This window comes from Tinamus guttatus, unplaced genomic scaffold, assembly GCF_059628265.1.
Source record: "Tinamus guttatus ecotype Peru unplaced genomic scaffold, ASM5962826v1 Tinamus_guttatus_pri_ptg000628l, whole genome shotgun sequence".
Classification (NCBI taxonomy): domain Eukaryota; kingdom Metazoa; phylum Chordata; class Aves; order Tinamiformes; family Tinamidae; genus Tinamus; species Tinamus guttatus.
In genome coordinates, this window is record NW_028289162.1 from 205,735 (window position 1) to 229,957 (window position 24,223).

The 24,223-nt window shown below is 47.2% G+C and overlaps 1 protein-coding gene across 1 annotated transcript in view; it reads right to left on the minus strand.

Annotated features, from left to right (window-relative positions):
* Positions 1 to 1,076: 1,076 nt before the first annotated feature.
* The window catches only part of FBXW8 (F-box and WD repeat domain containing 8), a 44,534-nt gene continuing 21,387 nt past the window's right edge, over positions 1,077 to 24,223 (minus strand). Inside the window, exons 5-12 of the mRNA XM_088535275.1 lie at positions 24,014 to 24,171; positions 17,349 to 17,545; positions 16,113 to 16,322; positions 7,055 to 7,182; positions 3,050 to 3,223; positions 2,049 to 2,165; positions 1,361 to 1,505; positions 1,077 to 1,105 (exon numbers count right to left, since the gene is read on the minus strand). Coding sequence (XP_088391401.1) covers positions 1,361 to 1,505; positions 2,049 to 2,165; positions 3,050 to 3,223; positions 7,055 to 7,182; positions 16,113 to 16,322; positions 17,349 to 17,545; positions 24,014 to 24,171 — 1,129 coding nt within the window. The 3' untranslated portion in view covers positions 1,077 to 1,105. The remainder of the gene's footprint in view (positions 1,106 to 1,360; positions 1,506 to 2,048; positions 2,166 to 3,049; positions 3,224 to 7,054; positions 7,183 to 16,112; positions 16,323 to 17,348; positions 17,546 to 24,013; positions 24,172 to 24,223) is intronic.

Genomic DNA, 24,223 nt, shown 5'->3' on the forward strand with positions numbered 1-24,223 from the left:
CACCACAGGTCAGAGCCAGGAACTGGGAGCTCTGCGGTTCCAGGCAGGAGCACGTGGGGACGTGACTCCACAGGGAGAGCCCCAGGGCGCTGCCCGAGCAGCTCCTTCCTCTTCCTCCTTCCCCAGCTGCGAAACTCCCTGCATTTAACCTCCAGGAAGGGTCCCTGCAGTCCCATCTCACCTCGCTTCATGCTGCTTTGGATTGCACCCGTAAATTCACAAGCGCAAATTGCAACCGTAAAAACAGCCCTGAAACAGTAAAATGTATCCTCACAGGACAGCAGCTCTTCAGCCAAACCAGTCCTGGCTACGTCCACGCAACTTCCATGTTTAGGATAAAGCCTTAGTCCTCGGTGTGCCCTAAGAAGTCCCACGTTGTGTCCTTCAGCCTCGCCGCTTCTCCCAAGTGTTAGTGCAGTGGGTGCTGCAGCCTCGCAGTTCAGCCCCCCGACTTCAATAAACCAACGTGACCAGAGCCGCGCTCCGAGGCACAGATGGTGCCAGAAAGGCACTCCAAAGCCACCTCAGGAACGAGGGGGACTCTCAGTCAGCCTCAGGGAAAGGCCACAGAAGGTACCTGACACCGAAGCGGTGCCCCTTTGTTTCAGTGCAGAGCCCACCCTAACAGACACGAGGAGAAAAAGTCAAAAACACATGTACACCACACACCATCAAAAGACACTTAATTGAGAATTTCAGAGATTTAAAAAATAATAATTTATTAAAAGATGATTCTGAAGCGTGTGGCCTGCTGAGCGTCCAGCATGCAGCCCTCCCCTCCTCCTTGCAGGAGCCTTTCGGGTATTGGTTTTGCCTATTTATTGACACTCAGATGCACTTAAAGAAAAGCAGAATCAGCAGCTCATTATGGAACACAATTCCAGCCACGTGGCACGGCCAGAGAGCTCGTCCAAGCCCGTGCTCTGCTTCGGGGCAGGCAGCGAGGGGCTCGAGCTCCTGGCCCCGCTCGTGGCGGCTCTGGGTCCCGCTCCCGGGGTCAGGACGGTGCTGGCACCGCTCCCCCTGGGCGGCGGGAAGGATCCTGCTCACAGGGAGAGGCACTGGGCCCCGTCGTGCTCATTCGCTCTGCTCCACACCCGTGGACCTTTGAACATTTGCAGAGCAACGTATCTTAGACTGACGCTGTGTTTGAGGGCACATTTTAGCCTTACTTAGTGTGTGAAGGCAGCTGCACTCTCCGCTCTTCTTCACATCCCAAGTCCTCATCAGAACCACAGCCCACGGACCTTGCCTGCAGCCAACGCCACCCCCTTCCCGGTCCTCCCCTGCGAACCCCCTTTCTCCCTTCGGCCACGCGCTTGGCAGAGCTGGGCCGCCGGCGCCAGGCAGAACGAGTCACCTAAATGTCGTCGTAGGGAACCGCGAGGCTGATGTTGTAGTTATAGCCGGTCACTTCGTCGTAGGAGGAGCGGCAGATGGGGAGGACGCTCTCGCCGGCCAGCTGCTCCGCTGAGAACTCATAGGCATAGATGACTCCTCGATGCCTGCAGGGAACACAATGGGGACGCCACAAAACTTTACCTTAATTCTACATTTCAATGGGAGAAGCTAACGACGTTCATAAAATGAACTGTGGATGATTCATTTTAGCAATGCAGAGACGCAACTGGCATCTGCCGAAACATTTCTAATCTATTCAGAAATGGGGAGGGATCATGTGGCTTGACAGTTCAATTAGAAATGCTAGCGGTCATCTGAGATGCAAACAGCAAAATGTGCAGTTTAAATAGCAGTAATTTTCCTTTAGGAGGAGATATCATTGCTAATATTTAAAGCAAGGAAAAAAGCACATTCCTTGCCTTGTTTCAGTGGCATTTATATTCACCTGCCAAAAAAAGTAAGGCGTTCCCCTGTGCTCACGAGAGAGCCAATCCACCAGTGGTCTGGAAAGGCCCATCTTTGTACTGTTTTTACTGCTGTACCTCCCCGTTACAAGGCTGGATCATGACCCGAGGCTTTCGCCCTCTTTAACCGCACGGGACGCCGCTCTGCACGGGGGAGCTGCGGCCTGCAGCGCTGCCACTCACTTGCGGTGTGCGGTCAGGTCGTCGTCCGTGAGGCTGGCGCCGCGTGGGGTCTTCTCGTCGGGGACGTTGGCAGTGATGAGGCTGTGAGAGTTGAACCACACGTGGCGGACGGGATGCCTGGAAAACAAACCGCAGCGCTGGCAGAGGCGCCCCTTGCACCAGGCTCTGAGCGCAGTGAAGGAATCACGCTGGATTGGACAAGAATTCATTTAATTTGCACTCCGTGGCTAGAGGCTGAGATATTTTGCCCTTGGCTCCTTCTCCTCATGTCTGAAATGGATAAATACAGTTTTTATCACCATCTAGTGGACTCTCACCAGAAGACACGCGGAGGATGGAGAGGCCCTCGGCAGCCCTGCGCGGCTCCAGAGAAAGCCGGATGCCCCGGACACAGCCGCACCCGGCTCCGCTCACCTCCCTTTCCCAGCACCGAGCTGATTTGCTACTCCCTGCCATGGCATCAGCTGAGAGATCCCTTCTTCTCTGGGCGCCCCCCGTGCTGGTGAGCGGCCACCCAGGCCGGAGGAGCAGGAGTGGCTGCGCGGGGACCTTGTTGGCTGTTGCCGGCACGCGCGGCACTGGGTTCCAGCACAGGGAACGCAGAGCTCAAAACCAGCCACCTTTAAGACAACTGTGAGAAGCTCCGCATCTTAGATCTGAGATTCAATGAAGTAATCGTGGGGAATGGGGAGGAAGACTTAAAATCTTGCCAAAAATCCAGAGGGAAAAATGGCATGCTCCTTTAGCCTGGTTAAAGCACTCTACTGAGGGGATATCTGAGTAAGAAAGCTACAGGACACAGAAAGAAACACATGAGGAATCCAGGAGGGCAGCAACCCATCCCGTGTCAAACGCAAACTCATGCCAGTGCAGCTCTGCTCCCAACAGCTTTAGGCGCAGGAAGCTCTTATTCTGGTCCAGATCACCCCATTCCCGCGTTCCTCTGTGTGCTGCATCCAGCAGACGCCCTTGCAGGCGGTGCCAAAGGAAGAGCCGGTTACCTGGCGTGCATTTCCCAGAGTTTGGTGCCCATGCGCTGGTCCCACACGCAGACCAAGCCCTCCTCTCCGCCGCTCACCACCTTCCAGTCATCCATGCGCACGGCCGACACGCCGAGGGGGTGGCCGTGGAGGGAGCACAGGGCCTCGCTCTGGCGCAGGTCGTACACCCTGACCCTGTGGGTTGAAAGCAGAGGTGAGCACCTGCGGATGGGGCAGTCGGGAAACACCGGGAACACTGCGCTGCTCTCCTGGGATAGCACGAGGCCAACATCCCCGGCAGTGGTTTCCTCTGCTGGCTGAACACAGACTCTCTTTTCCTGCTAGAGATGCTCAGGGTGCCTCCCCTGAGCCCGAAGAGCCAGGGATCCCCCCCGCTCTCCCGCAGGGAGAAGGCAGCAGGGACCCAGGGCCTCATGTGCCGCGAGGAACCAGGGGCTCCGCACGCACCGGCATCTCGGGGCGCCACCGCTATTTTCACTTGACACCCCCCGAAGGTTTGATGCTTTCTCCTAGAAACTTCATCCACCCACAGGATCTTGCTGACTCCTTGCAAGTGCTAGGCGACAGGAACGCTAAGTGACACGTCCAGAGACTCCTTTGTCCCCATCTCACAGGGAGGCAGGCAGCAACGCACACTTGGTCTGCTGATAAAACACCCTTCTCAGCACCTGAGCAAAGTCCATCGATAATATTATGATGATGATCAAAAAAAGGACTCTAGACGTGTGGCAGTTGAAGAGATGAACCAAGGGAACTCTCGGTTTATACATATAACCAGCACTAAGAGTTATCCACTGGCACTTGACACCACTGCTGAAAGGATTTCAACCCTGCAACTAGTGGCTTCAGGCACCTTTTGGAGGCATCTGCTTTTCCAAAATTATTGATCACTCAGAATACACAGAAACAGGAGAAAGATCAGCAGGAAAGATTCCTTCGCCTTTCTGTCAGGGAATGGCTATTCCTTCCTCTGTGTAAGTAAAGTGACTGTGGCAAAGGGCAGCAAAGTTCCTACCAGAATGCAGTTTCACCTTGTATTTTATCGTATTCATAAAAGTTCTGATTGCTCTTGTAATTGCAACAGGTTTCATTCCGAGAAGAATAACCGAGTTACTGGTTTTCTTCTTCCTTATTTACAGTGACAGAGCGCGGAAACTCACGGACCAAGGGAAATGATTCCCTGAGCCCAAGGCAGTCGGCTCACATAAGCACAGAAGCACTACAGAAAAGCTAATGTCTGTGTTAATTTTTAAATCCAGTGCATATCACAAAGGAGGATGGGTTTGGATCCCTGTATGTCCGCATTAGCGGAGAAAGCAAAGTACATGAGAGAATAAAAACCGTAGTGAGTGAACACAGCAATAAAGAGAAATACTGATCTCTGCATTGAAAAGAAGCCAGAGAAAGCTGCCCTCAGCTGATGGCTGTGAAGAATGAAACCACCAGGTGCGCATTAGCCCCCCAAAAGCCCCAAACCTACTTGCTCCAGCGTATTAGCTGGATTTCTTCAGTGCCCTGCTATGAACCTAACAGCGCTGCAAAGCCCTTCCGTTTCCTTCCTCCCATAAGGATTGCATCATACAATTTTACAAGCAGCACATTTCAGCGACTCAAATAAAAGGCAGCAAAGCGGTCCAAGACTCCAGCAGAGCAACATCCATCCGACATGCGGAAAAACATGCTGGAACAGGGAGAGCCGCGAAGGCTCATCAGGCCAGCACTGCTGGGGAGGGACTCGGTGCCTCCTCGCAGCGCGGCCGGGCAACGCGCGGGCTGCACGCGGGAGGGCTGCGGCTTGGACGGGCTCGGCGCTCTCCCCGTCTCGCTGCCCGCGCTCTGCACCGCAATCAAAGCTGCTTCTGTCGGGCGGGCACAGCTGGAAGCGAAGATCTGCTGGTGTGCTGCTTATCTCATTAGCAAGGCCCAGGTTTCAGGCAGGTGTCCGTTCTGGCACACCCCTGGGAGAGTCGGCGGCACACTTGAGTTGTTTAGATGTGCTTCTCCTTTTTAAAAAGGAAAAAAAAGGGGGGGAAAAAGCATTTTGCAAATCTAATGCGATGCTCTAATGCAGACCTGGCACGGCCCAGCTCAGCAGCTGGGCTCAGTGGGAGCACATCGGACTCAGCCCAGGCCAGGAGAGCCGCAAGGAAGGTTTCTTGTGACCAGGCTTTGGCTCTGGTTACACAACTCTAGAAGTCAGTTGATTGACTTTTAGGAGATGGGAGATATTTTTTCCATCCACACTTTCCAGCAGAGGCATTCGCTGGGCTTGCTGCGTACTTGCTTTCCCAACACTATCTGCTGCCTCACGTCCCTTCAAAAAGCTGCCACCACGCAGAGCATCAGCATATGGTCCTTGTTTCAGCTCTCTTACAAGTGTGAAGCACAGATAAATAACCAACTGCATTGCCAGTCCTTCAGGAGTATTCTTGGTTCGAAACCAAGCATTTTACAGCTCCTACCAAAACCACTTCGCTTCAAATGGGACCATTTGTTCTGTTTTTCAAAAACATGGCTCCGAATATAAGAACAGCACCTATCAGTATGATTTGGAAAACGCTTCATTTTTAATTCCAACGATATGTTTCCCCCGGCCATCGGCAGCTTGAACTCACACAGCAAAGGTGCCCAGTTAGAGCCCCTGCTCCCTGCCGAGGCCGCTGCAGCTCAGGGGACCTCCCACGTGCGGGTGCCCAGCACTCACGAACGCCCCCAACACAGCAGCACCAAGCACCTTGGAGCTACACAGGGTCTTGTCTCCTAGATCCTCTCCTTATCTGCTGAACTATCGATTCCCAACTGCCCATTATTTTAATGAGAGCCAACCCCTGAACTCACCAATTCTTGGACTGAAAAACTGAGGGGAAAGGGCACAGACATTTATTCTAGTAAAACGAGAGCAAATTTCAATCTAACTTAAGGGATATCAACTCTATGTGCTCTTCCATCATTGGGCAATGGTGTTTAACTGGGGTGTTTTGGAAAATCCATCATCTGTTCCAACAGGAAAAAACCTCCCAAGGACTCTGCTGCATGCATTCATGCAATTGATATTTCCATTTTATTTGCTTTACCTTCGCTGCCGAGGAAAGCGTGAGGGTTGCTTGCAGTGCCTATCCGCTGAGAAGGAAAAAAGCTGTTTGACAAAATAATCATTTTTGCAAGCTGCTGCACTGGCGGGACAGAGGTCTGGGACTTGGCAAGGGAAGGGATCCGCCTTACAAGCTGATACCCACCACACCAGAGCACCACCTGCAGCCCCGTGCCCAGCGCGGGGAGGAGGGGGAAGGAACAGGAGCCATTAGGGACTGGCTCCTTGCCATCCCACATCTCCTTTGGAGCACTGGATCAGACCCTGCAAGTCACTAGCCAAAAAGAGAAAACCTAAAAATTGGACTCAAAGGGTCTTTTTAAGCACTTTAATCCTTTCACACTGACTGTTCCCAGCGCGTCCATTCCTGGCACCAGATATTGCGCAGGGAAAATCCTGCTCCCCAAGCCAAGGAGCTAAAGAGAAAGCTGCTAATCAGCTAAATAGAAGCTGGAATCTGTTCATATGAAAGTCTCTTTTTTTTTTCTGTCACCTGAGAGACATGACAGTGTTCCGAAATACACTCTTGACATCGATTGGCAGACAGACCCATCTCATCCTACATGATTCATCCCTTAGGTTATTTTTTTAATATCAGAAAGTGAGCTTTTAAATGCCAAACTAATTTTGCGGGTGGTGGTGGGGAAGTGGAAGATATTCCAAGTGGTCTCGCTGGGCCGTACACCAACTGTGTCCACCAAATGGCTTGAAAAGAAAGTCTTCCCATGGAGCTCTCAGAAACAAAGCAAACCAGCAGCCACATCCAACTATTACCTAATATTTTGTTCCTGAAGTTCATGCAGACTGCGTTTGAAACATTAGAGGAGAAACAAATTCTAGCAGGTCCAGGTGTAGGACAGCAGGACAGGAAGTAAGCTAATTTGGGATGGGTTGCTGCTCTTGATGGTACCCACCTTCTGTCCTTATTGCCTGTAACGAGCATGTTTGGAGGGCTGTCCTGGAGGTTGACACATGAAAAGTCACCCAGTGAGTTGCCCAGCTTCTTTAGACACTGACTTGTTTCCAGATTGTAAAGAAGAATCTGGCAGAAAGAGAACAAACACCAGGTAAATTTAGCACAGGCAAAACATCTCCGTGCTGCTGCAGCATGAAGCAGAGCCGAGCTGTCATCATGACTGGGGCAGGTTGCAGACCTTGTTTCTCAATATTCTACCCTGGAACCAAGATGTCCCCATGGAAATAGCAATATCACAGGCTCACAAATATGCAAATACAATGGTACGAGGGTCTCCAAGAACAAGGGCTTCAAGGCTCTTGTCAACCAGTATCAGACTGGTGTAGGCAACCAAGGAAAGCCATGTGGATTTTATTTGGGTTAATTCTCTGGGGTCTACAGGGGAAAGAAAAGTGCTTCTTTATTAAGCTTAACATTTGAAATAATAGTAAAAGTAAACAGAACCAATATTTGGAAGGTTTAGACACATGGACTATGCAAGAAGGACTTGCTAAAAAAGAGCAAAAAGAGGAGAGCGCAGGACTGAGCCCTGACTCGGCCTTGCCAGGCCCTGCCAAAAGGGTCACACGACACACCAAGAGACACAACACCTCTGAAATGGCCCCTCTTGGCAGGAAAAGGCATAAAAACCACTCTGGTTTTAGGTAACAGTGGAGATCATTGCACTAAATGCTAGAAGAAAAATGCAAGTTATTTCCCTTCTGCTCATTGCCCTCTCCCCTGAGCATCGATGCTGCCTGGCCTTTTACTTTCTAGCTGTGCAGTTTTAATAAGCATCAGAAAGGCTGAATTAGGAGAGCAGGAGCAGATGATTTGGTGATGGGCGCCTCTAGGCAACAAAGCTTTAAACCTTTAATCCTTTAAAGATCTCTGCAAATACTGCACAGAAGTGCAGAGCCTCCGTAGGTTTCCTCCACCTGCCATTTCTTCCAGCTAAAAAGATGCTACAGTTTTATTCAGGCATTTCATCCACTACCTAACTGCAGTTAATACAGTCATTCCTAATTTCCTCACTTGCTTATAATATTTATCCCCCTCCTTTGCAGGCAGCTCCCTTTCCCAGGCTGAAGGTCCACGTGCTGCCTTGCATTTTACTGCTCTTCAAGCTGCATGGCCCAAGTAGCAGCTTTTATAGGGTGTTTTTTCATCCCTAAGACCAAAGCAGCTTTTCCCAAGCTCTATAAAACAAGAGAGACTCTCCCTTTGTAGACTTAGGACATAAAAGTTGTGTAAAAAGCAAAAATCTGAGCTTCAATACCTGCAAATGGACTCATTTTATTTGCCATAAAGACTAATATGGCAGAATACAGCAGGGCTTCCAACGGCTCGCTAACAGAAAAAAGAGACACGGAGCTTTTGGCAAAGATCAACCAGATCTTTCCATGGAAAGCTTTGAGCAAAAGACAAAGTCACTAAACTCTGCTGAATTCAACTCATGAATGACAGAATGGCTGGGTCTACAACAGCAGATGCCACCTCCTGACTCAAGATCCCCATCCAGCCCTTCCCAGCTGGGCATTAAAGCTCTGGAGAAGAGGCAGGCCTGAATGCTCTGCTGGGAGAGTCCCCTGGGGCTAATACTTACAATGAGCATCCACAAACTATTAATTTACCTAAATGACCAAAGCTCCTGCCTAGTCTATAAACATAAGATAGGTACTCAAAAACCTAGTCATGACTATGGAAGACTACCATGAAAACTTGCCTCCACAAAGCATGTAAAGATCCCCCCCTTCTAAATCTGAGTGAACTCTACATATTCACTTGCTGGCAACCTTACTTCCAGACCTGGAGAAACTCCTACAAGTAGCTAGAACCACCTCGAAAATCATGTTTTTCCTTCGCGCCTGTAAGAAAGGGAACCTACAAAAAAAATACAGGGTCAGGTCCACAAAACTCAAAGAAAAGCTTCTTTTTCATCTTATCACTGCCTTACCCTCTCGTCTTTCTTCTCTTCTAACAGCAGTCTCCACCCTCCAAGGTTTTTGTTTGTTTCTTGTAGCTTTTTATGACGCCGCTGTGTATTTCTAGGCCCTTAGATCCACCGCTTGGGAGGAAGGTGCTCTCTGCATCTTTTAGCATTCAGGTTTTACCTACCTTTGAATTCAGCTTCTATCCAGAGCAATTTTATGCTCTGAAAATGAATCTCAAACCTTGACAAGCTGATAAGTAAAGAAACAAAAGAAACTCAGGCAGACTGCAGTTTTAGGTCTGAATAATAATTTCTTGAAGACAGTTTTTTTAAAAATGCACTGATGACAGCATCAAAGCTTTGAATACCCCATGGAAACAAGGTTTTTCTTTATAAAGGCCAAGGAGAAAGAATGAAAATACCTGTTCAGGAGGGACTTGAAAGACGGGCCAGTATGTTAAAGGGCAGATAAAGCATAAGATCTTTTGGAGGTTTATAATCCTATAATGCACCCTGCAAAGGGATTACCCTTTTAAAGACATTTATAATCCTATAATGGACACCCAAGACCAGTGACCTAATAGGTGCCGAGCGGAAGGTAAGTGAACCAGGAGCACTTGGGTGTAAAATGCAGCACCCTGGGATAACACACTAATGAGCGTCCCTTTCCCCAGGGAAAAGCTGGGGGCGCCAGGGAGGAAAAGCATTAAATACTCCGGGCAGATGTATCGGGACGGGACGCACAAAATAAAAAGTGTTACCTATTAACACCGTTCAAATGAAAAAGTCTACGTTGTTGGAGAGGAGCCAAGCAATCTCCCCGAATGCTTAATAATTCAACACGCCAGAAATAGCCAGAGTACCTTTACCATTATGTTTAGTTAAAGACCGCAGAGATTAGAAAACACATTATCCATCTCCGAGGCGATTCTTTCCATGTTACAAGTCCCTTAACGACCTTTACCATCCCTCCCCCTCTCTCTCTCTTTTAATAAGGCTGAGCAAATGGGACTTCATTTTATCCGATTGCCACAGACTAGCAATATTAATTATTCAAGCTCGTACTCTCCCTTTTGTTAAGGCAGTGCATTAGACTAATTTCCTTCTTTACTGCACGACTCGGGCAAGTCTCAACCGGTGGCCACCCTCCTCAGACAGATGTGCTGGGAAGCAGCCTGGCACGTGTCCTGGAATAGGGAGAGGAAGAAAGGAAAACTCACTGTGCTTTGGGAAGCTTCAGATCAGTGGGAACCAGGAATGCTTCTATAACGCTCTCCCAGACCACATGAGGTGCAAATTAACGGATAAAGAATTAAAGATTCTGTAGCCAGTGGAGCTAAACTGTGAGCTTTGCCGCACCTTGCAGCTAACTGAGGCCAAGCATAGACCTCGGTTGAGCCCCTTCCAAGGAAGGCTGAGGAACAGAAGGAAATGCTGTCGATGGAACTCTTCCATGCACATCCAACACCCCAGCAGGTGTTCAGGGAGACACTGTTGTCAGAGATGTCTTTTTTGGACGGAACATTAAAACAACAAATCCCCAAGCACTTGTTATCAAAGAGCCGGGGGTCTTTCTGCAAGAGCAGGGCATTCAACCCACCATCCTGGCAATAAGCCAGCAGAGAAAACTGCTTGCTGAAAGAGCTGGTTTCCCTCTGCAAGTGCATTTTGGCTTTTTAAGTTACTACAACTCATGGCTAGTAAAAGAAAAAAAGTCTTCTAGAACTGAGTGAAGCAGTTCTCATACACAACATATGTAAGTCTTATTTAGATGAAGTATTAAGCACGGTATCAAAAGTTTTAGCAAAAAATAATAATAATAATGCAGTTTAACCATGCCTTCAAAACCTCCAACCTCCTCCTTACTGAATAACACCCGAGCTACCTCCTTCAAAAACTGCCATCCCAGAAAGAATCATTTTGGATGGGGGCACCCATTATTTCACAGATAGGGAAGCAGAGGATCAAGACAGAAAAACATCTGACTCGGCCAAAGACGCAGAGGAACAAGCAGCAAGACCGGGATCAGAGTTTGCATTTGATTTTCAGATTGTGCTGCTCCCCTTTCCTGCCAAGCGGAGAAAACACTGCCTGAACACACACTGACACTGCCAGCAAGAGAAAGGGGACCATGAATAATGAGGGATCTGGGTTCTACCCGGGTCAAAACCGTTCAACGGCAGCGGAACCTACAAAAACGATAACGCAATTTCACACGCACTCCCAGCAGAAGTCATCAAATCAGGTGCAGCATATGGTGAGCGTTGTTGCAAGTGTGAATTTTATTTCTAAAGAGATGTGGAAAAAATATTTTCAAAGTTTACCAGCCTCAGGGGCACAGCTTCCCTGTGCCAATGCGTTGAATTGCCTACTGTAAATGTGGCATAGAACACCGAAAATAAAATCCTAAAATAAAAAAATTGAATATTAACAAATGTAAGGTCAGCATATTGATACTTGCACACAGAGATAAGTGTGCTGGCTCCATAAATTTAGGGATGAGCTAAGATTTAAAAGGAGCAGGCGAGGGAGACAAGACACAATCAGAGAGAAAGGAGAAGAAAAAAAAAAAGAGTAAATCATACACAAAACAGCCAGTGAAAAATAAAAAAAATAAAAAAGCAGTTAATATACATGAATAATGGATGTTTGATTTAAAAGCAGTTTACTCCAATATGATGTAATTTTTGACAATCAGCCAGAGAGACTATTTTGCAAGTTCTTGCCAGATATAAGTCATTGTGTGAGGCTGGTAACGCAACCACTTCTCTGAGCACGTGGACTTCCATGCCATCCTAAAGGTGACTTTTGCTGGCACACAAGAACTTTCTTTCCCGGGCTCCGAGCTGCACTCGACAGCCTCGAGCGATGCTTAAAGACTTGCAAAAACACAGCGGGGTCGCAGCAGGCCGCCGCAAAGCCGATTCCTCCAAATTTCCACATCTGCTGTCAAAAAAAGATTTTCCTTCTAAGCTTGCATTGCCCGAGCGGGAAAGGAAGGCCCCGGGCTGGTGCGAGGAGCGGAGCCAGGCGCGCGCGCTCCGGCTGCGCGTTCCTGCCAACGCACCTGCAGCCGCCGCCGCTCCAGCGCTGGACGCGGCCGGAGCCCCGGCGCCAACGGGGCCGCGCGCTGCCAACGCGGCGGCTTTGCGGCGCGGGCAGATGTCTGCGACGGCCTGCAAGGAGGTCGCTGCGCTCATCTAACTTGTGGCTGGAGACTGATGTAAGAGGTCAGGGATCCAGGGGTGAAAGTATAAAAGGTTTTGCTCACTAAAAACAAACCCCGGCCCCCAAACCCACTTGCCCTCCCAGCTAAGCATAGCATGGGCAAAAAGATGGCAGGCTAGATGTTAAAAAAAGAATGAATTCTCTAGTTTCCCGGATAACCGCCTTGAATATTCACAGCACATCCCATCCGCTACGTTTTCCCAACCTGAGATCCCTACCTCAGCAGCGGTGCCAATTCTGGACTGTGCACATCAATGCACAAACAGAAAAAATGCAGATGTCCTTAGAATCAGCCAATGCATAAGGGGTTCTTTGTCTTTTAACTTGCAGAAAAAAAAAAAGGATTTGGAGGAAATTGCAAACATGGACAAAGCAAGACAGCAGATTGTTACTTTTCAGTAAGAGTGAGGCTAATTGTTATACTGTACAGAAATGAGGCACAAAAAACTCCAAATCTTTCTGAAAATATACATATATATATAGCATTACCTGGTTTATACAAAGTTACACCCTTCAGATCCACATTAAAAACTCTTCTACACTTTGAAAAGAAAATGTATGTAAAATACCTTCTGCCTTCAAAGCTCTGCTAATGCTCTGCAGCACCCAGAATGGAAGCATTTGGGCAAATCCCACATATTTCCATTCAGTCACCAGCAAGACAGGTCTTTCTAGCGATATGAAAACAGTTCATAAAGACCAATTTATCCATCACTGGCACGTAGCCACTGAAAATTAGAACATTTACAAGGTTCGGGATGGTTAAGAAAGCTGATAAACATATTTAAAAAAAAAAAAAAAAAGAAGACAAAAAGCTTCAGTCTTCGGAACTCCATAGCAACTGAGACATGACACTAGAAGAGATAGTACAAGCTTATTAGTAGAGAAAGAAAGGGATTTCAGTTCAAATAAGGTGCCAGAAAGCTGTGAGGGCTGATGTAATACACCTGCGACCTAAAAAGATCACCCAGAGACTGTCAAGTATCAGATTCAGCTTAAAGAAATATTTTAAAATTTATAAATTCAATTTTTCTAATGAATATCAGTTCACAGCATGCATTTCAAGTGGTTAATTCTGCTGGACACGCTCATAATTGCAACTAGTCAGAGAACTCTGTGGAAACAATAAAGACAGTTGCAAAAATCCCAGGCAGTATCTGAAGCACCGATGAGAAGAGACAAGAATGCTGAATACCACTGAGCTGGTACAAACCAACCATCAGCTCAAAATGGACAAAAAAGAGACAGCCCAGCAAATAATTCCCAAGACATCCGATCTCAGCACGTCCATCCCTTTTGTTTCTATGTCTCTATTGTTTCTAGGATGGAGTATCTAAAAATATTAGTGTTCTCCTCCTTCCTTCCTCATGCCCCTCTTCTGAAATAATGCCCTAGTTTGTGCACAAAGGAACCCAAAATAAAGACACGTGCTGAATTGTGCTTTCTAATTCTACCATCCACAGATCCTGCATGCACCACAAGAAGAGTATTTCAAAGCTACATGAACGTAAAACAAAATTATTTTGTATGACTCCAATGAGAAGCTTATTTGGTGGGAAAAGCAACAAAATCCCTCCTTGCTGATCAGTTTCTATCCTCAATAAGTGTTGAACATGTTAAGAAATCCCCTGACATAACGAGGACCACAGCCAGGTCTCATTTAAATCTGTGGCTGCCTCTGGAGTTGCATCAGAAAATATTTTCACATGGGATGCTCAGACAAAACTCAAACACACGAACACCAGGGGCTGATGCTACTGCAGAGGCTGGATCACGGCTCTGCAGACTGCCCCGAGCCCGTGGTTTGTTTTATTACCTACGTGCAAACCAAGGTGGGAACAAGGTCTGGGTATTTCAAGAATATGGGTTTTAACGGAAACAGTATATTCCACACTAAGCTAATCCTGCTGAAATAACCCCTGCTTAAGAAATTCCTGTTAGCTTAACAGAAAACAGAGTTTCAGGAGCACCAAAGCAAAAAGAAAAAAGCAGGATTCACTTTCAAGAAAGTGCATCTCGCACTTGGGCTGTCTGAGGCTTAATGCAGTGAAAGTTGAACTTCCCCCCACAGCCGAGGCATTTACACCCTCCCTGCATTCCTGCCTATCATCTCACAAGAAGCAGGTCTGTGGCACAGATTTGATGTTTTTTCTCTTCTTTTCAGCACATTGACATTGAAATCCCTACGGAAGAGATGTATCAAATCTCTATGCAGCTCTCAAATTTGGATAAAAATAAACAATGATTAAGTCAGTAGCATTACAGGTGCTCGAACGTAGGCTCGAAATAAAGAAATAAATCCCACAGCAGAAGGGGGAAGAAAATACCAAAACCCTTGAACCTGAAGCAGCACAGCTTTTAGGCGAGCACTTCTGAGAGCCCAAGCTCTGCTCAAGGCAGCTGATGGACCTGTGCAGGATGCTCCCATGCCAAACAATTTGGGAGAAAATCAGGGGATATGTCCGGCTTCATGGAGCGACACCCGGGAGCTGAGCAGATTCCTCCGGCCCTTTAGGAGGCACAAAAGCAACGCTACCGAGTGCGGCAATTTTACCTTCCAGCCTCCCACCTCTGCGAGGAAAAAAAATGGATTAGAGCAGCAAAGGAATTAACGAAGCCAGCGTGGCCGCCCAGCATCTCTCACCCCAAGAGGTATTTACGGTGGCCTCGGCATCTCCCTAATGAACGTGGATTTTATGGGGAAATTAGATGCAGCTGGACACTTATTTCTACTGCAGAGTTCAGATTTATTCCTAACACAGGGTTAGCCCTAAATAAGGCTTTCCCTGTGCCAGAGGAAAGGCAGAATTTTTACACTACGGACACGGGCTCCTTTCACCACTTGTTCCCTGCTGCTTCCTCCTGCTCCATGCAGGGAGGTCGGCAGTTCCATCCCTGCCGATCCAGAGAAATTCTGGAGAAAACTTCTTTGTCGAGATTCAATTCTGTGACTAAAATTTCACAGAACCAAACCACTCACACACGCAAACTATTGAGGCAGTCTGCAAACTCTTGGAAAAAGAATCTAAAAACCAAACAATACAAAAAACAAACCCCAAAACACAGGAGACTGTGATTATTTACTGGCCAAAGAATGTTGAAATTAGGCAATAAATATTTACATTGTTGATCCAGACTAATGCCACATTTGATGCTTATTCCCAGGCCTTGGTTTTACTACAGTGCTACACTCCAGACTCTGGAGAATCAGAAGAGCTCAGCATTTCAAGAGCTTTGCAGTAATAATCCCCAGATGGAGTATCAAGATCCCGATAGGATTCTAAGTCCCAAAGAAATTCCATTATTTATGTTACTGTTTGGGACTGCAAGCTCCAGAAAGCATCTCCTGCAACAGAAGAGCTGCACTAGAAGAGGCCTCAGCCACAAGTGTGCAACAGCAGTCCAAAAACCTCCTGGGTGTGAGGTACTGCGCTGAGAAATGCCAGTAAAAGCAGCAGAGCCTTAGGGAGGGCATCAAACCGACAGCCACAATTCAGCTTCCTTTAACGGAACAGTCCCACCGTTCTGGGGGCTGCTGAGATGAATTCTCTGTTCACCACTCGTGCAGCACAGAGCTGAATCAGCCAGGCCTCACCGAGGAGCAGAACATGCTCTGCATAAACTCAGCTGGTCAAACAAGTCCTCACTTCAGCTCACCAGAAGAAAATTGATAAAAACATCAGACTATTTCATTAAAAAGAAATATTCATTCTACTGCCAAATCAAAAAAAAAAAAAAAAAAGAGGAGAAAGGAAAAGGACAGGGGAGGAAATGGTCAATAGCATGAAGTTTTCTTCATTGGTTAATGCTTATTGGTTAAGGTATAGAAATCTCAGAAATAAATCGAATTAAATACCTGGTTGGGCTCATTCAATAACCAGCCAAAGCTTTTGACGCCGAAGGCTGCTTCACTAGCAGATACATCGAGACACGTGATGGGCTGGCCATAAACAGAATGGAGAACCTTGCCGGGATCTGGTGATTTCAGGAGATAAACCACGTCCCCCGCTGCCGCTACCGTCACCGGACTCCCCGTGACATCTGGAACCAGATTAAGGAAGTTGACCTAAAAGAGCAGACTTTTCATGGTTATTACAGCCAAAAATTCTTCTATAGCATCATATGCTAAACTGTACACATGAGCTGGCTATTTGCTATCTTAAGTCACCACCCTTAAAAACTAAATTTATGCAATGATGGAATATCAACTTTAGCCCTGTGTATCTGTGAGTTCAGCTCCTGTTCAGCTCACAATCTATGGAAAGAGGCAGTAAACAAATAAAAAACAGAAGAAATTCAACAGACCACTCCAAAATGCCACATCGAGGAATAAAGATGGAATGGACACATTTTACAGAAGAATTAAAGGACAGAAAAATTAACAAGGGACGAGCAAGAGGTCACCATAAGGCTAATGCACACAGAGCAAACACTGTGGTTAGGAGGTGAATACAGTGCCCTCGAAAGGGATAACTCAGATTGTTATTTTTACATATTGTAGAACTGAGTTAGCTTTCAAAGGCAGGATGCACCAAGAATGGTTAAATCACAACTTCTTACCCACTAGTTGTACAAGTCAATGTTTGTGATGGTGGAGCAAGAGTCTCCAAACTTCAGTGACAGAAGGTGCAACCTACAGAAGCTGCACAGCTACTTACAGCTTCACAAGTGATCCTATTAGCTCCTCTGCGATATCCTGCCTCAGAATTAATCAGATAGCACTGATCTGGAATGAGACCTTCCGTGTTAGCTCCAATTCTACGCGAGAATACTGATTTTCAAAATGAGCCAACTTAATGTTGACAAAAAAATAATAATTAAAAACAGCCAAACTCCTGCACCATATGGACCTATTCATTTTCACTTGTAGTGTAAGCCAGCATTTCACCCTTGCTCTTCAGCGACAAAACCCTCATCCATTAACCTGCTATGAAATCACAGCCTCTAGCTGATAATGCTGCTTTCTAGTTCATGCAACACACTTGTAAGATTTTTGTAAGATCCCCCTTAACCATCCCCAAAATAATTAGCAGATGAGAAGCTTCTGGAATGAGGAGCATATGGAACAAAGCTGCATAGCCTGGAGACTCACCAATTTCTGGATTTCAAATGTTTCTGTAGTTTGCCAGAATCCCCTGTCATTAGGACTCTCCACTTTGACCTCGAAGCCAGATGCCGTTGCCACCACGGCGCCCTCGGAAGCGAGCGCCAACGCCTGGATCCTCTGGTTGTGCTGGTAACGATGGATGGGCTCCCGTCCTACCATCAGACTCCAAATGCTCACAGTTCCTGTATACCAAGGCACAAAGCACAGTTCTGAGCTGTCCAAGAACTCAAAAACCTTCAAGATTGTTTGAGAACAGAAGCTTAGAAGCACTCTGCAGAAAAGAGTGAACACAAAGAGTCTGGGGCAGGAAACCAGTGCACAGCAGAGCAGCAGCGGGTCAGGGCAGACCCTGCCAAAACCACGGGGTCTGGCGTTGGAGGCTGTATTGCTATTTTCACTTCTTGCCTGTCAGACAACACTGGGATCTGCCTTGAGGAAGGCTGCCTGACCTCTCCCACTTCTCCACATCTGGGGAAGATCAGACTTCAAATGGATACTGAAGCTCTGGTTCGATTATATACTTGCCCTCAATTAGCACCACAGAAAAAGAGCGTGTGAGAGAGAAAGGAAGAATCCACATTTAAATTTAAGTAATTCTAATTCTGGTTCACACACAGAAGTTCTGCAGAGTCAAGTACCTAAAGCTCTGCCAACAGAGCAACCAGGGCAGGGACTTCAAGCCATTCTCAACACTCAGTTTGCAACCAGCAGCAAAACTTCTAACCCTCGTGCTGTGGAAGCCAGAAACTGCAGAAGAATTTGGTGCTTTCAGAAAGTATCTTTTTTCCTGCGTAGACCACCAGCAATCTATTTGAAAGCACAATGCATTAAGCCCAGGATGTAAATATGAGTGAGAGAGCAATCAGGAGCGTATTGCAGAACACATGGACAGCGCTGGAGACGCCGGGGCCACCTTTGCACTGCCTTAACGGAGAAACAATCTTCAAGCCTGACAGGCAGGGCTGGGGCTGCAGGAGCCTTCCTTCTACTCTAGCACGAGCATTAATGATGAAATGATTAATGGGAGCTCTCCCTTCAAAAGGAGACATAAAAGCCCTGACAGGCAGCTGTGGAGGGGCACCAATGCCAGTTTGCAAACACTCCTCCCGTGTCCCAGAGGAGGCAAGGCAAGAGTGTGGTAATGAAACTGCACATAGCAAAATGGTATCTAAATGAGTTTAAATTGATTTACGCTTGCTTTTGTAAAGATTATTTGGTATCTGGAAAGTGCTACCCATGTGAAATAATGCAGATAATCCTTAAGATCCTTGTCTAATGGCACTCCCATTGCATATTTATATTCCCCGCCATGGGAATGAGCCCCATAATGGGGACCATTTTTGTTTTATTAGGGATGCATATTTAAATTAATCTGCTATTTGCCTAAACAATTAGCTGCCTCTGTTTGTTTACACAAAGCCAAAACTGCAATTAGGCTTCCATCAAAAAGATAAGCCCCGACTGAAACTGTCCCGATGGAGTCGTAAGGGCTCAGAGCAGAACTTCCCAAAATTACTACTTAGCATAATGGTAATTACGTTAATTGCTTGAAAGGTAAATAACTGCTAAACTGGTTTCAAAAAACACAACGGTAGCCCCACAGCACACAGGCTCACTTAAAACACGTTAACAAACGTGCACCGGCAGCGCGGGCCACGATTTCCTTGCAAGAGGAACCTGCCCAGCGCGGAGCATCCACGGCCCCGACACGGGACGACGGGATGGGGGAGCCCCATGCCTCATACTGCCTGTCCAAGAGCACATCTAATCCTTGCTCAATTTGGGGGATGTCAGATCAGGGATGTTAGAGTCAAATTTTTCAGCAGACAACAAATAGCACTACTAGGTTCCCCTGGGTAGCGCCCCACTTGCACCCTCATTTTTTGGAGGGTATTTTCACTTTTGCAAAGGAAAAGAGGATGCTGACTAGCTCATTTTGTACCTCTCTGCAATGAGTATTTCACTAACTTTTTTTTTTTTTCAGAATGTATTTAAGTTTTGCAGAATACCCAAAATCAAAAAAGATCCAAGTCTCACAAGACCATTCTGACCATGCAAGCAAACTGAAAAGGCTGGAATTCAGAGTTTGCTCTCCAAATCTGGGGGGAAAATATATATATATAATTGTATCTTAAACGCCACAAAAGAGAAAACAGATCAGGCAGTTCCGTGCTCTGCTCAAGGCAGGTATGTGCCTTTTTACCAAACATTCAACAACAAAGTCCATCCAAAGCATCTAAAATTTCCATGAGGCATCCACAGCACGTGCAACATCTGATGCACAAGATGATGCAAAACATCCCACATAACATCCAAGAATAAATGGCTTGCACAGTCATAAGTTAAGGCCTGTTTAATGAAGGAGCATGACACAAGGAGTGGAAAGAAGAATTCAGAAAGAATGCAAAGAGCAAGAGGGTTTCACTCCAGACACAGTGCAAGGCATTTATGAGTTGCAAGCCTTTGCCCTCATCAATCTTGTTCATATGATAGCCAAGGAGGGGAGAAAACAAAGAGGAGGAGGAAAGGCCACCATTACAGTTAAAGTTATTGGTATAGTGACATAAAAAAAAAAAATAGGCATACGATTTACCAGTGCAGATGAGATCACTGATATCTTCCTGCATCCAGCACTGGCTAATACTTCATTCCCAACAAAAAAATCTCTGCTAAGGTGAAGCTAAGGTTGCAGGCATACAATATTTTTTGCGGGGAGGAGAGGAAGGGAGGAAATATTGGGCACGTTACACAGAAAATGCTAAAATCTGCTCTGCTCTTCTATTACCACACTGAATACTAACAGTAACTCCTCAAACTGATACAGGCTTCAGCGCTTGCTTGTATTTCAACTCGGCTCAAGAAAACAACTTAAATGCAAGAAAATGATTAAGGTATTTGGTTAAAACGTTTAACTACACGTCTGTCGGGCCTTACCAGCGCCCTGCAAACCTGACGACAGTCCTGTTTTAGAAAGCATCAATACACTTTCTACAGCAAAGGTGAATGTCTGGAAGCTGTTGAGTATTAACAGGCCCAGTCTCATATGTTCCCTTCTTTACAGCTGGAAGCACAGAGGATACCCTGCAAAGCAGCTCTCTCACATCTGTTTTCATAGGATCCTCTCCCTGGTTCAAGATGCAACACTGCTGCCACCAAACCAAGTGCCTCTATTCATCTAAAATACTCTCCTCCTGCAATAGGGAAAGGTGGGACATGCAGAGACAAATAAAAAGACAACATCACATTTCTAAATATCACAGTGACACGTCACGGCTCCCTCTGAATGCTGGCCACAGCGGAGGACGGGCACCTGCCGCCCTGCACAGAGCCAGGGGAGGTCTGTGCTCCCATCGCCCCAGCTCCTCTCCTTACAGCACTAGTGCTACAAAAAAAAGGAAAAAATGAAAAAACACACACACAGAAAAACAAAAGGCACAAATACAGAGTTATACATAGGCTAGAGGGGGAAGTTTGGACATGCTCATGGTTTTCAGATTCGTTCACTTCAGCTCCAAAGCAACCGCACAGAAGGTCAGAATCTGCTAATTCTCATTGTCTGAATGACACTGCTCCTGTCTGTATATCACGTTCCTGACCTGCTTTGATTTAAGCTATAAATAGATAAATAAATTCTACATGTATTTTTTTTCCTCCAGAACACAGATGAGGAGGCCTATATTTCATTCCCAACTTCATGAGTCAAGAGCAAGACTTCCCTGATCTTGAAGACACACATTATTTGGTGAAATAAGCAGGGTTTTGCATCCAAAGCCACCTGCATAGGCAAGACAGCAGTTCAAATATACTGTGAAAGCTCGGTTCCACCTAGCATGAGTAAATACAGTGCTGAATGGTGGACAGTTTTCTGCAAAGACTCTTTCCTTTATTCAAGGCAGCCTGTTTCCTGCTCTACTTTGCAGCATGTTCTGGCACTTAGAAGAGGGCCCCAAACACATCCCCCTGTTTTTGACCATTGCAAAAGGGCTACGGACAACAACTGTCAGCGGTTCTAAGAGCACAGTGGAGCAGACTGCAATTTTCTACTCCAGCAAGGAACACTGCCAAAATCCCCTTCACGGAAGCTGCCAGCAAGCGAGGACACCTCCGAGCGCTGCCGGAGCCGCTTCCCTCTGCTCCGAGGAGCTACTTTGCAACTTGTGAAGTACTGTGGACTCTTCCCAAATCCCCAACTCCTCCCAGATCGAAGCACCACGGTGGCCAGGACTGCCCCGCATCCCCTTCGTGCATGCACGAGCCTGGCGCACAGCATTTAAAACAAAAAATAACCCCCAAAGGCATGTTCTCGTGTCACACCACAGCGTTTTCCAGCCGAACTAGGAGGCTCCGGAGGGCAGGGGCGAAGGCTGACGGCTGAAGGAGATTGCTGCTTCCCAAAGCCATGGCTGGCGGCCAACGCAGGCGAGCACGGAGCAGATGGAGCCCTGGCATGGCCGCTCCTGTCCCTGCATTAGCAGCATCTGCTCATTACCCAGAACCCTTGCGCGCTCCCGCTAATGCTCCAGGAAAAGCATTTTGATTTGATTCATTTCAGTTCGGTAACGTGCAACACAATTAGTGGTAAAATCAAACTGGCCGCCTGCCCGTGCTGACAATGGGAAACAAGGCAGAAGAAATATGAGGCCAGTGGGTTGGAATTCAAAAATCACAACTGTGGTGGCGCTGCCAAGTCGCGGTGCCCCAGGTGCGCACGCAGCGCCCCGCAGAGCTGGCACGGGCCGAGGGCCTTCGCTCGCTCCCCGCTCGCGCCTCTCTCGCCTTCCTCTCCTCGCCGCTCGCTTCCCAGAGGCTCCGCGCTACCAGGAACACTCGGCGGAAGCCACAACTGCTGCTTCTCCGTGGAGCTGCAAGCCACTTGAGGCGACGCGGCCCCTGCCCCTCGGTGTTCCCTCCGCCTCAGGGAGCGGCTCCGGCAGCGACGCGGCACCGTGCAAGCACACGGGGCCGCCGGCTGGTGGCCCCTGCCACGGGCTGCCAAGGACAGCGCAGCGCGAGCCCGAGCGCGCCCGCGCCACCACAGCCAGGCCGGCCGCTGCCCCGCAGCACCACCTCCAACACAAGCAGATGGTGCCGCCGCCTTGGGCGAACTTGCACACAAAGAGGGAAGGGAGCTGCAGAAGAAGAGTCTTCCCCCCTGCACTAAGCTTCAAATCCTTCTCTCCACCCAGCCGCAAAGATGTGCTTTGAGAGGCATTTCCAACGGCAGCGTTTGCCATTCCCTCTTGCTGCAGAAAACAACCTGCCTTGACGAAGGCTCCAAAATCAGAGCGACTGTCCTTATAGCACACAGCCACGTACAATTCCTACCTAAAGGGATAGGGACACCCGGCTTTATGCACACTAGTTTATCCACAACCCACAAAAAGATAGAGACATGGGATTTTAAGAAAACAGCATCAAAAACATGCCCCAAAGCCAAAGCAAACAGATCATTAGATTAGTTGAAGACTGGAAGATAAACACAAAACCCTCTGCTAGTTTTGTTGTTTACCACAACAACTGGACAAAAAGGCAGCACTTAGGGCTACTGCCGAGTGTTACAATGTTCTATGACTCAAGTAAATAATCTTAATGACATTCAGTAATGCCAGAACCACTGCTCTCACCAAATGTTGCCCATCAACCATTTTTTAACAGCAGCAAAACGTGATGGCACAATCCACACTGGAAAACCAGTTAAGAATGTGGGTCATCTTAAACATTTGTTTTCAGATATAAAACATTAAATTTAGAGAACACATATGTACAAAAATGTGGAACTTTAAAAAACTCCTGATTCACAGCGAAGGACAGGTTTTTTAAGTGTCAGATCACACAATGCAAGTCAGATGACAAGTCAGATGACAGGAGTTAAGTTCTGCCTGGGCAACTCCCTAGACCGTGACGGTCTAGCACTGTCCAAACCCAACATTTTCAATTGCCGTTCCCCTGTTCTGCAGTTGTACAGGTCGTGCTTGACTCTTGCTCTCCATCCTGTAAACACACCTAAGTATATTTGAAACGATGTGTATAACCAGCATTCTATTAGTTTCATTAAATATTAGGTCACAGTTTTTATTTCTCTATATCAAAAGAAATGATATGTCAAAACAGACTTGCCAAATCTTTCCTTGTAACCCTCATATAACAACTCAATGCTAAATTAACACTTCAGTTAAGGTAAGGTGCATCTGCACACTACACAAGGAACGAGAGGAGACAGTTTAATCACACAAGTGGGTTTATCAATATTCCCATAACAAAGCTTCAGGACACCCTTAGAGGGAGCAAGCAGAGGGGAAGGCTGGTGAAAGAAAATCTAATATTTCTATAACAAAATAAGTTATTTGCTTAAGAAAGTTTGGCTGGACTACAGCCTGGCACTCAAGCTCTGCGTAGCATTTCCAGGAGGAATTAAACATCAGTTTTAATGGGTGTTATGTTCCAATGCCTCCTAATGCAGTTAGGGTTATTGGCCAACTTTCTCACATAAAAGCAAGTGTGTGTGTACACAGGATTACAGGCACACAAAAAGCTGAGCACAGCTGCTTCCTTTCTGTAAAGCTTTTGTTTCCTTTTTTTCTCTTCCACTTTAAGAAAAAGAAAAAGAAAAGCAAAAGGAAAGGGCAGGGAGGAGAGCTGTGGTTCCTCACCGTCCTCGTAGGCCGCCGCGGCCAGGGCGCTGTTGATCCTCACGAAGGAGACGTGTGGTGGAGCTCCAGTGTCGTCGGGCCCGCGCAGCGGCTCCAGCACGGGGGCCATGTAGTCCCAGGCACGCGTGTCCCACAGCCGCACGTCCCCTGACGTGTAGCTGCAAAAGAGCCTATTAATCATCCTGAAAACATATGAAAAGGGGCTGCTGC